General features: G+C 46.9%; 1 protein-coding gene across 1 annotated transcript in view; it reads right to left on the bottom strand.

Moving 5' to 3' along the window:
* Positions 1-925: 925 nt before the first annotated feature.
* Positions 926-16403, bottom strand: part of EXOSC2 (exosome component 2) — a 30984-nt gene continuing 15506 nt past the window's right edge. The window contains exons 3-9 of the mRNA XM_069609269.1: positions 16112-16157; positions 15943-16032; positions 12562-12627; positions 12131-12199; positions 2914-3090; positions 2600-2728; positions 926-2382 (exon numbers count right to left, since the gene is read on the bottom strand). Of these exons, the coding sequence (XP_069465370.1) occupies positions 2302-2382; positions 2600-2728; positions 2914-3090; positions 12131-12199; positions 12562-12627; positions 15943-16032; positions 16112-16157 (658 nt within the window). The 3' untranslated portion in view covers positions 926-2301. The remainder of the gene's footprint in view (positions 2383-2599; positions 2729-2913; positions 3091-12130; positions 12200-12561; positions 12628-15942; positions 16033-16111; positions 16158-16403) is intronic.

The following is a 16403-nucleotide window of genomic DNA, read 5'->3' as shown; positions in this document are numbered from 1 at the left end:
CACTATTCCAGGTCCTACTCGCAAAGCACAGGGGCTTTAGCCTGCAGTGAATTAGTTCCAATCACAATGTTCAACATTCTCTGCATTGCAGAGCTGCAGGCACAATTGCATTGGCATCCTGCCAAGCACACTGTTCTCCACAGGGAATTTGGCCCATGCTCAAGGCCACTTGGTAAGGGGTTTGTTTGCAGCATCAGCTGACTTTGGGGGTAATAAGTCCCTGGCAAGCAGAGAGGGGAAACGTGGGGTCCTGTAGAGTGACCAACCGACATCCCCATGCTCTACCCTCAGAGCCAACCAGGACACTTCACACAGCACAGATAGCATTTACACACAAATCCGTTGCAGGAATTTCATTAGAGCCATCAAGTGACCAAGGACACCTTATTAGCATAATTTTGTAGCTATCGGCAGCAATGAACAAACCCATTTTGGAAACCTACTGGTCTTTGAGGGGGTAGTGTTAAGAGGCAGGGGAAGAGGGCAATACTTCGACTAGCAAGGAAAGACCCCGCTGTCTGACCAACTTCAGTAGAAACCCTGTCACATCTTGTCAACAGTTTTTAAAACCACCAGGGCAGAACCCTTTCTAGAGAGACCCAAAAGAAAGCACTTGTGTGCTGAAGTGAGAAGCAACAGAAGTATATCCAAGATAATGTCTAACAGCATTTCTACACAGAGAGTGAGGCAAAGTGGCACTGTTTAATGTTAGGATGCAAGATTTCTCGCACGAGGGAAGAGGACTCCATGCACCGCATATAATGTTTTGACTAACCTGATCTGGACACCTGATCTTCAAATTGCTAAAGGCACCCATTTCAAGCTGCAACATAGCCCCACTAGTTCAGAACATAGGTACAGCATATCATACAAGGATTATAAGCAACATTTCTAGTAATAGCAATTAAAACACAAACGTGTCACAGCTGTTCAAAGGTACATTTAGTTAAACACAACACTGGTAACCAGAATCCTTGCTGAATGCAAAAAAAATAAACAAAACAAGTTCAATTAGTTCACTTGTGGGGTTCCAAAAAATTATTTGGTGTAGCAATTGGACATTCGATTTCTCATAAGAGCTCTCTTGTTACACCAGGTAAAATTGTTCAACAGCAGAGACATTTCAGCAAACGCCTTGTGGTTAGCAAGGTAATGATTGGGCAGGCCATGCCCATTAATCTATAGACCAATTTGATCACCGCCCACAAACCGCCAAATAATGTATCCGAGGTGGCCGTCAGAGGTAGGCTCCCAGAGCTCAACCCAAAATTGTTGTACTGGCAGATATGCCCAGACCCGATGTAGAAACGAGAAGCAATCGCATCTGGGGTTTTCAGTTCCAAGTGGAATCAGGACAGTTTAAGGAGGTTCAATTCAATGAATCTACCCCACCCCTCATCTGGAAAAAGGACATCCAAGCCGATCAGCACAAGGGAGGTTTCAAGACCAGGCATCACAGAGTAGCGTGTAAGTTTAAAAATGTACTGTCTTGGCCCAAACTTTCCAGAGGTAGTTCTCTTTCAGTAGTTCTCTAAATATTCTCCTTTTCATATCAGACCAGATGGTCTAAAGAGCTCTTTCAGTAGTTTAATAAAATATTTTAATAGAATTTATTTGGTTTGTTTCTTGATCACAAGTGCAATCACTGTTATGAGGAAGAAAAAAAAAGAAAAAAATGCACGTACAATCCAACACTGCTTGAGTTGGAGTCCGAAGCGAGCACCTTTCCATTAAGACTGGTACAATTGTGACAACAGTGAGGGGTCTTGCTTTATACTATGTTTGCGGAGATCAAAAAGTGAACTTTAAGAAAGTTCCTGCAACTGTGCTAATTTATTAAAGAACACGATTAAAGTACTAGCATGTTCACTTGCCTGGATGTGGGTCTGCTCCATTAACCCCTGCCAGAAGCCAATGTCAAGCCGCAGACGGAACATTCAGTTGACCATCGTATTCTTGGGCAGGACGCTTTCTCTAGCCACACCCAATGCGCAGGACACCTAGCTAGTATTTGCTACACAGCAGTACAGCAATCACATCTTAAAGTTCTAAACTCTCTGGCATTGCAGCCCAGAAGAATTTGTGACATACACTTGTGGCTCTCATCAGGGAGTGGACTGCAAAAAGGCATCTGCAACTTGCCTAACTGTTCCCAGTCGTAAACTGGCTTGCCATCCAGAGCTCGCACATAATTGTACTACTTGAGAAGGTGCAAATTACTCCGATCTGATGAGTAGATTCTGCAGCAGGTTATGCATATGAAACACCAAACATTCTAATAATTGCAAAGCCATGCCTGGCTTAACCTTCCTGCTCTACAAGTCGCTGTCTTGTTTCCATCACTATCTCCTCCATAATCTCAGGCTTCAGGAGATCTTTAATCTGCAGCAGTGAGAAAAATGACAGTGGTTAATATACAGAGCATTCCAGCTTGAACAAAGCACAAAAGACTAGATGCACCATGGGTGAGCCAAGAAAACCCTCTGCACCAAGTCACTGTTGGAAGATCAAGACGTGGTTGTGTTATGCCAAGGTAAGCCCAATCATCAATACTACGGCAACTACACAGAGCGGTGGGCAGATTATTAGATCACTTTACCTGGTGAGGCATCGATGCCTCATAGCAGTAGAGAATGCTGGTGTCATATAGCATCATTTTCTGAGTGGAGAGAGCCACAAGGCAATTCCGTAGGCGCGAGATCACTTCCCTGTCCGGTAAAGCAATGGGCTGCAGAGGAGAAAAAAAAAGAGCAAGTCAACAACTATCCTTTCAAGCAGATCATTTTAAACTGAGTTGGCTCATTAAATCAGTGTCCGGTACAATATTAGGAAGCAGTAAAGTAAAGCGACGCATATGTGGGAAAGGGAAAATTCTCAAGCAAAGAGTCCAGAATGAAACAGTTGGCCCCTCACCTCAAGGTTCGTAACAAACCCCCCAGCCTCCTCGTCCGTCTGCTCGGGAGTTGGGTAAATCCAGATAAAGCCGTTGTTGCCCAGGATCACAGATGCGCCGCATGGCAAGTTATGAAAGTGTGTCTTGCGCCGTTTCACCAGGGAGGGTGAAACCTGCACCAGCAGGCCTTGGCCGAGCTAAAAAATGAATTATAGCACTCAGTAGGTAGAGAGTACATAGATGCAAATAGAGAAATGGGAGGCTTGACCTAAAGACCAGGATACTATAATGGAGGGAAAAGACCAAGAAAGGGAGTGTGGTTACAAAACTACAAGTAAAATACAATTTTTAAAGAGGACCAGAAGTGAACACGACAGCATAAAATGTGACTGAGCAATGACAATGATATGCAGAATTACAACAATTCATCCAGGATCACAATGCTACACCACAGGCCAAAGACAAGTACTCTCAAGCTAGCACTTGTCAGGAGCATGAGACTCAATGTATCAAGCCCCTAGTGGTGTTTTAGTTCACAGCACCCACCCACTCTTCATGTGACAGCAAAGCCTTCTAGGAAGGATAACTTTTTTAGGGTGCTAGTGGAAAAAGCCGTCACCCTCCGACACCAGCACATCCCAGAGTTTCACCAACCAGAAAGATATCCGGGCCTTCCCGCATCGAGCAATGGTAATGCGTGCAGCTAACAGCACAGTCAATTTAGCCCATGCCCCGGACTTGGGATAACCCCCAGCAAGGTTTTCATGCAGATCAGGAATTGGCTCCTCGTAATGTCCACTATCGATTCCACGACAGCCTCCCAAAACCAATGGGCCCGGGGGCAGCTTAACCATATGTGAAAGTATGTCCCCTTGTGCCCCACAGTTCCTCCAACAGAGAAATAGAGGCTTGAAAGTGGTGCATCTGTGTCCAGGGCTAGTACCACCTAAATGGACGTTTTAGGGCACATTCAGTATTCGTTACACATCTAGACGATGAGGGAGCTCTGGACCAAATGTCTATCCATTCCGCGTCGTCCAACTGCTGGTCTAGATCGGTTTCCCATCGGGACAGTGGGGGGCTTAGAAGCTCCACCCTCAGAAGTTTGTAAAGTCACCAGATGTCTCCCTTGCCCATGCCCTCCATGATCATGAGTCCAGCAGGCCTAAAGTGCGCAAGGCTTTTGGTTTAACCTCAGGGTGTTATCATCCAATGCTGTAACTGGGGTAGTAAAACCTGTCTATAAGGTGGACTTCACTCTTCCATTCCTCAAACATGTGGGGTTGCCCTCCCTCATAATTGGCCCAATGAATGCAAACCCCCCCGCCCCCCTGTCTCCAATTTCCAAATGACCCAGTCCCAGTGGGCATACCTGGAGTGAAGGATTGAGAGTGGGCACAAACCCCTCAGTATTTTTCCCCTCTTTTAGGGCCTCGCCACCAATTTTCAAGGTAACATTAGTTGAGGAGAGAAGCGGCGACCATTGTTTACGTAACTTGTGTGGGATGAAAAGCGTAGGCGGAGAGTGCATTGTGATTGCTCGACTTCACTCCATTTGGGCAACGGGGCCTCAGAAAACCATGTAGTTGGATGTGGAAGTTGGGTCGCCTCTGCAGATTTCTGTAGGTTAGGAATCCCCCCACAGGCGGGCCACTCCCATTATAACTCTTCTAGGGAGCCCTGCTTCTTGCCCCGCCAGATGAAGCTAAAGACTTTCCATTGTAGCTGGGCTAGTGCTGTTCTAGGGACAACCACTGGAAGAGAGGTACAACAATACAGTAGGTGAGGGAGCAAGTACATTTTAAAGGCTGTAATCTGGTATACATCTCTTGCTTAGTCCATCTGTTTAAGCCCTTCTCTAGCTGCTTGAAGAGGGAGAGGAAGTTGGCCGTGTACAGGTCTGCTGGCAACGCCGTAATTCAGACCCCCAAGTAGTCAATCACCTTAGTGTCCAAGTGGATCGGGCACTCGAGATGGAGGGAGGTCATGTCCTGTGAAGTGAACCCCACCCCTAGGGCCACCAACTTCCCATAGTTGGTCTCAAAGCCTGCTACACCCCCAAAAGCCCAGAGCTCCCGAAGGGCTGCTTTAAGAGAATAACGGAAATGGTGAGAAGCACGAGCCACCTTGTGGTCAGTCAGTTGGGGCCCAAAAGTCTTATAGAACTAGGAGAACCCATCCGGTCCAAGGGCTCTAGGCTTCAGCACTTCGATGACTGCCTCTACCACCTCTTGTTGGATGGGGGCCTCCAGTGACTTCGTGTGCTCTTTAGTGAGATACGGCAGGCCTGTTGACGTAATATATTCCTTCTGTGCTGAGGTCGACCGAGCTGGGTTCCCCATAGTCTATGCTTTTGAGCCAAGTGGCATTTGTCCTGTTCCCCATATTGAGTGACACCATGCCTGTCCTTAAGGCCTACAATGAAGTTCATTTTTTTTCACCCGGGCCTATTTCCTGGCGAGAAGTTGGTTGGCCTTACTACTTTTCGCATAATAGCCCTGCTTCACCGCCGTTACGGAACATGACGTCTCCTCAGCGCTAAGCGCCTCTAGTTCCAAGCAATACAAAAGGGCGGAATTAGTTTTGGGTGACCAACCCTGTTTGTACCTGCTCAGATATATCCTGTTCCAAAATTTCCCTCGCCAGTTTGTGTTAGGCCGCCGAGTTTGAGATCAATATACCCCTAATAACTGCATTCATGGCGTCCCAGGTAATCGCTGGGGAGTTGAGTTCGGCTGTATTCTCTGGGAAGTAGTGTTTGATCGCTATGGCTACCTCTTCCCGTAAAGCAAAGTTGTGCAAGATCGGGTCGTATAACCACTATTGTGGTCTGGGCCCCAGGGCCAGGTTCCTTGCAGGCAGACAGGGCATGGTCAATGAGCACCTTCAGTGCAATCACCACCTCATTTGTAAATGACAGTAGTTGGGGAGAGGCCAGGATCAAATCAATTCTAGATGACGAACAGTGAACCAGAGAAAAGAACATGAAGTCTCCATCGCCCCGGTGCAGAACCCTCCAGTTATTGACCACCCCCAACTTTCTAAAGAGATGCAAGATACTCAAAGCCAACTTAAAATAGTTAGGGGACGGAATAGAGAATCTGTCTGGGTGTGTCCTTCGCCCCCTCCCCAAGGAGAGCTCCTGGCCCTCATTTGGTGCGTCTCTGCACTGAGGCGAGAGAAGTCTTCCGGGAGAAGATGGGTCTCCTGTAGGAATGCCAGAGCCCCCCCACCCCTCCAAATCCTTCAAACGTCTTAGGATGGATTTGCTTTCCATTGTAGATTTCAAGCCTCTGACAAAGATTAGGAGCTGGTGCAGTGGGCTGTGTCCATTATTTCCCCCCCCACGGGGACCGGGTGGGATCAGTTAAGCGCCGGTTGCCATTGAAGTTTGAACTTTATAGCTGCCAACCAACTTTGAACATGTGGACCGAGCCCTAATCATGGTCTCCAAACTGTCAACTGCCAAGAAATTTCAGAGTCTCACCCCAAGGGATCCTTGATGTCATCCGGCTTGGGCCGAATTAAGCCCTTCTTACCATCTTGAGTTGATCCATAAAATGCTTTTTTAATGTTCTAGCACCATTGGGAAACCCACCGATAGCACTTGCCGCCCGATCTTCCGTAGTGAGAGGGTGGCTTATTGGAATTTCAGCCCCTCTGGATCCACAGTGGACACCTTGCCTTCGGTGGGCGATCTTCCTTGTCTATCAGAGTGCTCCGGGGTGAAACACCACCCTTCTCCCCGTCGAGGAGGGCCCGAGAATCTACTCTGCATCCTCCAAGTATGTAATCGAACAGGCCGCGCCTTTGTGCAAGAACTGCACCGCTGTGGGGGGTTGGGTGGGGACAGCCAGCAATAGCTGATCCCGAAAGAAAAGTGTCAGGGGCGGAGGGATCTTCGCTTTTGCATCATAGCTGCCGCCAGATCTTGATAAATCTGCAAGGGGGCGCCCTGGAATGCCAGCTCTCCTTGGGAACTGTCTGCCGAAAGGATCTTTGTGGTGTAAAAATGGACCCTGGTGATGACGTCTGACTTGGTCCAGACTTCTTCGGGGACACAGTCTGTGGGTACGGTTAAGTTGCAGCTGCAACTTCCAGATGTGGAAGAAGAGATTGGAACAGCTCACCCACGTATTCTGACAGGTTGCGGTCTTGGATATGTTAAGGATTTCAATCAGCGACACACACCTTGTTCTCAGCCTAGTATGTAGCGCACAACCGAGATGCTTTTCTCCTTATTTTATGCAGATTCAATTTGAGATGGTACACCACTCTTATCACAATGGACCATGAACCAGGCTGGCAAAATGCAATATTTAAAATTCTAAACAAATCATACAATTTTTAATACGGGGCAGCAATCACCAATGGAGTGATAATTACAATGGAATAGTGAGCAATGCACTTGGTTAACCTTCCCTTAAAACATACAAAGCACAATGGAACAGGAGCACGTTTTGATTTAGGAAAGATAGCACCCAAGTTAAGGTTTCCCCCGGTAATGTTCCCTCAAACCACAAATAATCAAGTTCTGAATGTATAGAAAGACAGCAGTTAATCAGGAATAAGAGGCAGAAAACAGAATAAAAACCCAAACAGACTAAGCCCTTAAAGGCCTAAAATAGCAATTGCAAATGGCAAATAATTGTGTGGTTAAATTATAATACATATGTTTTATCACAATAGCATATATAGGTTATATCACTGGCAATCACAAGGCAATGGATCAGCAAAAGGCATACAATTCGAAAATGAGTGGACATTTTAGAACAGATGCAGCCCAATGACACGTAAAAGTTACAAGTCTTTTCAATTCCAGTTTTCAATTCCAGCTTTAAATTACCCAAACGGTTTTTAATAAAAACTGTGAAATATTCTGATTTGGAGTGCGGTTTTTGGGTTGGGGGAATAGATATCACAGGGACATTCTAGAGTTGAAAATAGGTCTCTAGCTAAGAAACTGGATGAGTTATGCAAGATATAAAAGTGCGCTTTGAGCAAAATGAAGTCGTGAAATAGGAAATCAGTTGTGACAAGAACAGTTTTATTATAAAATAGACTATTCAGACTAGACCACCAAAGATGGACACAGTATGATTTGCGACTTCAACCCTGTCACCCCAGCGCCAAACCCTGGGGGGAAAACAGTCCGATCACTCGATAGAGGACGAATGGCTTAGCATTACACAAAGACAAAATTGAAAAGAGATGGCGCTAGCACCTTGCCTGTGACTTTAGGAAGTCACAGGCAAGGTGCACAGATCATTCTAACAGTTTTTAACAAGTTATCAGGATATGGATAGGATGGCTCAGAGAGCGGGATAAGGACAAAGGCAAGACAAGTTAGGTTATGGGTTTCTATGGGGTAGGGATTATACTCAGTCCATTTTTATAGTTTGGGGATTTTTGGACCGTCAACAGGTTCTGGTCACCACACGGCCGCTGGCCTGGCAAAAGAAACCAGCTGGGCCTTTCTGGTCACGGGATGGCAAGGACAGCAGAATGGCAATTCTGGTCAATGGGTGGTACTGCTGGATGTAGTCAGTGGGCAGCAACCCAGGCTGGTTCAGTATGCTTCCCAAAAGAATACCACAGTTTTCCCCCTTTTTAATGGGAGATTAGTGGGATTTCAGAATTGAGGCCTTGCAGGGAATAGGATCAGCAATACATGGGTTTTGCAGTGGGCTCTGGAGTAGGGACAGCAATGCTTTGGCCTTGTGGTGGGGTCTGGACTCAGCAGGATGAAGAGAGCAGGAATTGAACCCCGGCGCAGGAAAATCAGGAAGAGTGTGTGCATTATAAATAAAGTCCCTGACAACACAGACAGTGACATCAAAGTATATGGCTGGGTAGGCTTAGCAAAACACCTCTAATGGGATTGGTCAGGGGTGCTATACTCCGCCTCGCTCTCAACTGGTTGAATTTCAAAGCAGGAGGGCAGATTTATGGTGTGAGTTTACAATGTTCAAAAAAACCGCCCACAGTTATTTTAGCAAAAATCCGATTTAGCCACAAACTATACATTTGAAATCTCTTAGCAAATTATATACACAGGTTACATATTTTGTGTAGAGCATAGCACTCCAACTCTGCAATCCGTCAAACATTGTTTCGGCCTTCTAAGACTTTTGGTAATTTGGAGTATGACCGTTCGGCCTAAAATTCCAAAACTTGATACACGTGTGGATCAACATAAGGGATGCAAGTATAACAAAAAATTGCATTAGCATCATGGATACTTTCCTAGTAATCCATTTCCATTCCCAAAGGGCCAATGAATTCTACCATGTCTTAATGAAACCCCCCCCAAAAACACTTTTAAACTGCATAATCTTACATTTTTACAAAGTCTTGCTGCAGAGAAGTCTTATTCATAATGAGTCTTTGGAAGCAACTGGCAGTCCTCAGTCTGCCACTGGGCCATTTTTCTTTCTTCAGCTGACACCAACTGTCTCCTCCAGAGCAAGGTGGGGGTTTCCCATCTGGATTTAAGGTTTATTGTCCCTACCCCACTTCCTTGTCCTGGAGGTCCCCATTTTCAGTGGTTTCAGCCTAGACTAGATTCTGTCCAACCTAGTAATTATCACGGAGGTGTTAGTATCTACTGAGCGGCCCTTTTGTTTCGGTCATCCTTTCAACAGAAACCTATTTTTGTTTTTTAGCCGACACCCCCCCCCTCCCAAGCAGCCAATGAGGTTTCAATTAAATGCATTTATTTTGGCTCTGAATTGTAAGAAAATCGGCTAAATCGAACCATTTCCTTCTTTGTGTTTTCACATCACAATCCTTCACATTGCTAGATAAGGGCAGCCTTTCATTCAACAGTTGTATTTTTTAAAACTGGCATTTTTCTCCTCTGTCTGCAAAGCCCATTTTTACATGTGTGGTGAAAAGCTGGCATTTTTATATTCGGTTTATCATCTCCATCAGATTGCCACACTGTTCTGCAGCCAAATAGTTTCTCCTGTAGGCAGGAGTTTGTTTGAAGCACTGAAATTGACATAACCCAGATAGCTGGAGTTCCTTTTAAATATTGATCTTGGATACTTTGTAGCACAAAAGTAAGAGTTTCCTGTGCATGGCAGAAAGTGAAGTTTCTTGGGCCTTTTTTTCAGATTTGGATTAACAGAGCCCGTCATTCAGGGGTCATGCTTGGTTTTGCTGAAGCACAATGGGGATAGGAATGGGCATGGTCGGGGCCTTATTAATCACAGCGGTTTAAGGAAGAACAAATGGAAATGGCGCAAGAACAGCATTTTTTTTAAAAGGTGAAGGTTTTCTTTTTAATGGGGATTTTGGGCTGCAGCAAGCCAACGCTGCTTTTTCACTTGATTTCTTATGTATATTTAAGAGCACACTGGCAAGCTCCCTTATGGTGTCCTTGTTCCATCCAGACCAATATGTGCTTGGCAAGATGGTGCAGCCCTCTGTTGCTGCACAACGCAGTTTTGAGGCCATGGTGCTCACTGGAACCAGTGCAGCCATTGCAATGTTTCTGTTGAAGCGCAGCTTGGTTCTGGAGAAATTCTGCTCAGTGGGTCAATGTAGCCCACAGACAGGTGATGGGATTCCTCCAATACGCAGGTTATTTCTCCAGGCCCCCTTTTCAAGGTTCTCTGGCTTATATTACAGGATCTCATTCTGGTTCCTCAAAGAGCTGATCTTTTGCTATACTTCCAGTAGAGGCCGCCTGTTCCTGGGGTTGAGCCTCCAGGTCCCCCAGTCTTTGCTCCAGCTCCATGACTCTTGGTCTGCATGTTCGATTTTGGATGTTAACTCATCATACAGCTGTGGAATTATGCTTCAATATCAAGCACGAATGCCTGGATATCATCTTTGGTAGCTAGTTGTCCCAGCGGATGCAGGGACACCTGGGGTGGGCACTGCAGATTCCCGTCTCTTCCCTTTCTCGGCTGGGAGTAGCATGGTGATGTTGCCACTTTTCTGGGCCTTTACGGGTCTTGCCATGTTAGTAACCAGTACTCGGCACTCTGGGGTATAGAGCTTGTTGGCGTGAATTTCCACAAGACCCAGATCCAAGGAGATGAGTTTCCAGCAGAGATACCACCCAGTCACACCAGACCAATCTCTTCATCCCATGGCCTCTGCTCTGCAACACTCCACCCCTCCAGTGAGCTGGAGCAGTGACAACTGAACAGAGTCGGGGTCAGGCGGCGGGGTAACCCCCGCCCCCTCCTCACCTGGAGGTCACAGGGACCCTTTCTGGCAGAAACTGGAGCTGGTAAATGTGGTGGGGGGGCAAATGTCCCTCTTCAAAGGAGACCTCCAGTCCTGGAATGCCCAGCTTCTGCCTTATGGCCCTTCCTCCCCAGTTTGTAGAGTTTGCCCGTGTCAGAGGTGACAAAATCCAGATGCCTGCATAGGGGCTTCAGCGACTGTCTACTGGATATCAGAGGGGTCCTGGAGCAGAGCTTGCTGTGCCGTGGGTGGGAGGATAACTCCAGAGAACAGCTAACCCAAGGGAGCCATTTATAGGAATATGCTCTCCGCGGAGCGTGCAGCTGACTGGAAGGGGTGGCCAGGCGCTCCTCTGGCTGTGGCAAAGCAGACCTGCAGAGCACCGGGAGGCAGTGCGGCCACCCACTGTCGATCCAAGTTCGCTGGGACAGCTCCCCAGCCGACCGCTGGGCCACACTTCAGAGGCACTCCCAAGGGATTACAGGAGCTGCTGGGCAGGGTCGGTCCGAGGGGGCCCCTCCGCTGACAGGAGACCACGTTGCGGTCAAGTCCACAAGAGCAGGGGGCTGCCTGGAGACAGCGGATTACGGCAGGGCAGCCTCAGAAGTCACCAGCACTCCGCTCTCACCCTCTGCCATCTTGGGGGGAAGCCATGCACACGTCTCGCTTAATTCCCCCACCACTGATCCCTGGGCGAGTACCAGGCTGCCGCTGGTGAAATCTAGGGCATTTTATTCCTCATGCCTTCCGACACCGGGAGAGGCATAGAGGCGCTTGGTGCTTCTACTGGAACGCTGTTTCTCCACTTTGATGGGCTTCAGAAGGGGCCATAAGCAAGCAGCCACATCGGTGGCACTGCTGCCCACACCTCGGACACTAGCCTTTTGTGAATTAAAAAAATAAAAAATGGAGTAAGAATGAAGGGGCAGAGGCCTGACAAGTAGCTTGAAACCTGAAATTATTAGCCATATTAACTGGTGAAGCAGACAGACACCCAGGCATGAGGCAAAATAGCAACTCGACCAGACCGCTTACCTTACCGTACTTTAGACTTCGGGTGTGCATGGACAGCGCCCCATCAGAATACACCGCCTGGACTTCTGCCTGACAATGCTAGTTAAAGAAAGAACCTGCCATGAACAGTGCAATACCTCCGACTGAACCTTATTCTAAAAAAAGAATGTTGCACCCATTAATAAACTACTGTCCCAGAATCGACCTGGTCACACAATACACAGCACTGTGCACCATGTACCAACATTTATGAAAAACATTGTTAAACAAGCAACCTTCAAGCCTGCATGATCATGGAGCCACTCGCCATGTTGACAACTAAACTGCACAGAAAGACAGTAATTGCCACCCACCCATACAATCTCTGAACCTTGTGCTACACCAACCTACTTCCTATAGCCATCCCATCAGTCATCGAGTTTCATGCGGTGCACACATTTCACAAAGGATACACTGATCAGGTCTCCTTCCTGTAGGTAATCTCTCATCGCCAGTTCATCTTCAGCTGATCTCCTTCTCTAAAAGACAAGTGGGTTGGGTCGGGGGGTGGGGGACGGGTGAACAAGAATTCTTCTAACTCCTTAATTCACATCAGCATCAACGTAAATCCTAACAAGATCGCACCACTGACCCACAAGGCAAACCAACAGCAAGAAAGCAAGCACTGCAGTCAAGGAGATGGTGGACTCCCTTTGTTGCCACCAACACCATTTTTTTAAACATACACCTGCAGGAAGGTGTTGGTAACAGGCAACCGAACATGCATGCCACAAGGTCAATAAAGTAAAGTAATAGTTTAACATAAATCCCCAAGATCATCATTGAAGGTGAGCCAGAGACAGTCAACTCAAATTCCCCTCCCATGTAGGACAAGGCAAGAATGCCCCCCTCGGCCCCCTGGCCTTTGCCCTCATGATGGAACCTTTTGCCCAGAGAACTCGCAATAACCCAGCAATTAGGGGAGTGGCCATAAAAGGCAAGCAATATAAGGTATCCCTGTACGCAGATGACATGATGCTCTTCTTGACAGACAGTGCCTCATCTCTCCCAGAAGCCTTGGCCAAGCCAGACCGATTCGAACAGGTGGCAGGCTTCTCCGTCAATTACTCCAAATCAGGGGCCTTCGCCATAGGAATTCCTGAGAGTACACTAAATGAGCCAAGCCAAATATGCCACCTAGCGTGGGACACAAAAGCAATCAAATATTGTGGAGTATAAATCACAGCAACCCCTAGAGACCTTTATTGTGAAGAACTTCACGTCTTATTCAACGACCTAGAAGCAGACCTCAACAAATGGGCAGGCCAGGAGATCTCCCTACTGGGGAGAAATCACAGCCAGCAAAATAAACCTCTTAACTATATTTGTGTACATGTGTTTGATTCTAGCAAAACAGAAAGGTGATGGCTGGAAGGTTTTGAATTAATCATAACCACGGGCATGGCTGAATCCCTTATGCAATGGCGCAGACTGGCTAAAAAACGGTGGTGTGGAAGGTTGCCCAGAGCAATGCCAGTGGTTCAGATTCATTCAAAACCTGCCACCCATCACTTTTGTGGTTACCATGTGTTCAATCCCGCCAGTGGAAATTCATATCAAGCCACTCCAGCGACTCCAAATGCTGCTCTTCTGTTTCATCTGGAAGAAAGGACAGGCCCGAATCCCAAGGGCAGTGATGACAGGAGCAGCCAAAGGAGTGCCAAATCTGCGTCACTATGTGGCGCAGCAACTCACAAACACAGTGGCCTGGACAATCCCCACTCACACCTGAAATGGGCAATCATATAGCAAGCAGGTGCCCTCCACCACTAAGCTCCCTACTACACGCCTCAGGACCAGCTCGCAAACACTGGACAACCATCCTCTCAACAGAAACCTCCGGGAAGAACTGGGAATGGGCCACACGAAAGGGTTCCCCAAATGGTTGAGCCTGAACGTGTGGTCCTGCAAAACCCAGACTTTACCCCAGGCCTAGTGGGGACTAACTTCAAAAACTGGTAAAAAGGAGGGCTGACAGATCTCACAAATGTACAAGGGTGGCACCCCTTGAGTGCAAGGCCAAACTCTCCCTACTGGAAACGGACAGGTTCGGATATACACAAATCTGCCACGGATCTCCCAGCCATACAAAGCAGGAAGCAACCACTGAGCCCCTTGGAACTAACGCTGCAGTTTGACTCTAGAAGGGGCCCGATCTCAAACCTATACAAATTGCTACAGGAGGACATGCTAATTGAACGCCCCCGCTACATGGCCCAATGGGAAAAGGATCTGGGCATCCCGATAGAAGACGCAACATGGCTAGACATGTAGACAAGGAACAGTAAAGCCACAAGATGCGTAACGGATAAGGAATGCTCAATTACTCCATCGATGGTATTACCCCCACACCCCTTCAGAGCACATACATCAAGAACTTGTTGAGCCCGGATGCTTGAGACATGTGGGGCACAGGGTACATACCTCCACATATGGCAGTACTGCCCAATAGCTGGAAAATTCTGGGAAGAGGTGCTCCGGACCATTGAAGCAATCACACCGGAAACTACCAATGGACCCTAATGAGATCCTACTGGGGAACCCATTAGCAGATGGCTACGCAAAGACTGGCTGAACGGCAAAACTGACAACCCAGCTCCTCGAGGGGGCAAAAATCAACATAGCCCAGAAATGGAAGTCACAGGAGGGCCCACTATGGTGGTTAAAAGTCTGGGACATAATGGTGGCAGAAAAGGTCACGGCAGCGGGAGAGGGAGCCCTGCATCGCTTTGCAGACTGCTGGTCCCACATCCTGGAATGTGACCAGGAATACCCGGCACTCGCCTTTAAACCAAGACTGGCAGAGCGGACACTGCGCTCCTAGTGGAAGAGGGAACTGAGCATGTAGCTTGATCAAGGAATTGTTGAGGGGACAGGGGAGAGGGTATTCCATCGAAATTGAACAATGCCTTGGTATAAGCTTCTGTAACCAATCTTTTGCAACCAATGTTAAATAAAGTTGTTAGATCATATGAAGATGATACACCAGAGACCAGACCGGCAGTTCAAAAAGCGGCACCTACAGAGATTTTCTTTACTAACAAACGGGGAGTAGGAAGCAGACTCCAACCTTAAAATCAAAGCAGCCAAAAAGAAAGTCCTCATCTGCTGGTTCATTTTATTATTTTCAATCATACAGGCCCTTTCTCCGAATTCTGGCCTCATGCTTTAAGATCAAATACAAACCCATTCTTGTACATGTTGCATAGTTCTTAAATCCCCAGTTCAATGCTTGGTTTATGGTCAGTTAGATCTAACACCATTGCATCTAATGCCATTCCAATGAAATGTATCCATCTAAAAAATGTCCATCTACTTTTTGGGGGGTGGGGGATCCCCACCGAATGCGTTTTTTTACTCTTTAAAATGAACCTGAACAAAAATGAACCCTACCACCCAAAAACATGCATTAGATGGAAATGTTTTAAATGGAAACATTTCGATGGAATGCGTTTAGATGAATTGACTAGATACCCAATGGCTTGGTTGGTCCAGTTTTTAGGCATTCACCAAAGAAACGTTCATGCACATACTAAACTCGTAGCTTATTGCCAGCAAAACACCATGTTAAACATTATTTGGATTTAAACCCAGACCAGTCAGTTCGGACAGGGTGCAGACACGAAATGGGTCGGTAAGGTGCAGAACGCACAGCTTCTCCGAACAGGCAGCCACAAAAAATAAAATAAATTAATAATTCTGCCATGCCAGAACATGTGTGGCTTATGAAATCCGCACATCTGAAACAGCAAAAAGGATCCCAATCCTAAACCAGGCTCACGATTTACACTCACCAGCTCTCCCCCTGGAAGATTCACCGCCGACAGCAACAGCACAGAATCCATTCTAGAGTTGGTCTCCACTTTCCACCTTTTCTGCTGGACCTGTGCAAAACGCAAGGAAATATATGTATTGCTTTGCTGCTCCACCTTCTCTGGAGAAGACAGCTTAAAACAGACTTACCTCAGTGATTCTGCCCACCACGATATCACCAACCTCACCATTGTACCTGATGGAAAAACCAAAAGAAAGTAAGTCACATAAAATCCAAGGATCTACCACTCCATCACTCAAATATTTAGACATGTATCCAGGTGCTTTTCTTGACAGACAACAGACCAGATGCCAGAGTTGCATGAATACGTCGATTGATCATTACCAGTTAAGAGTACATTAATTTGTCAAAATAGTGCGTACAATTGCAGGGCATGGATAGTAGAGAAGGCAAGAGATGCTCCGTCATAGTATAGTACAA

The sequence above is a fragment of the Ambystoma mexicanum genome, chromosome 8 (assembly GCF_040938575.1).
Source record: "Ambystoma mexicanum isolate Mex_15411 chromosome 8, UKY_AmexF1_1, whole genome shotgun sequence".
Classification (NCBI taxonomy): Eukaryota; Metazoa; Chordata; class Amphibia; order Caudata; family Ambystomatidae; genus Ambystoma; species Ambystoma mexicanum.
This window is presented reverse-complemented; position numbering and strand designations above follow the sequence as displayed.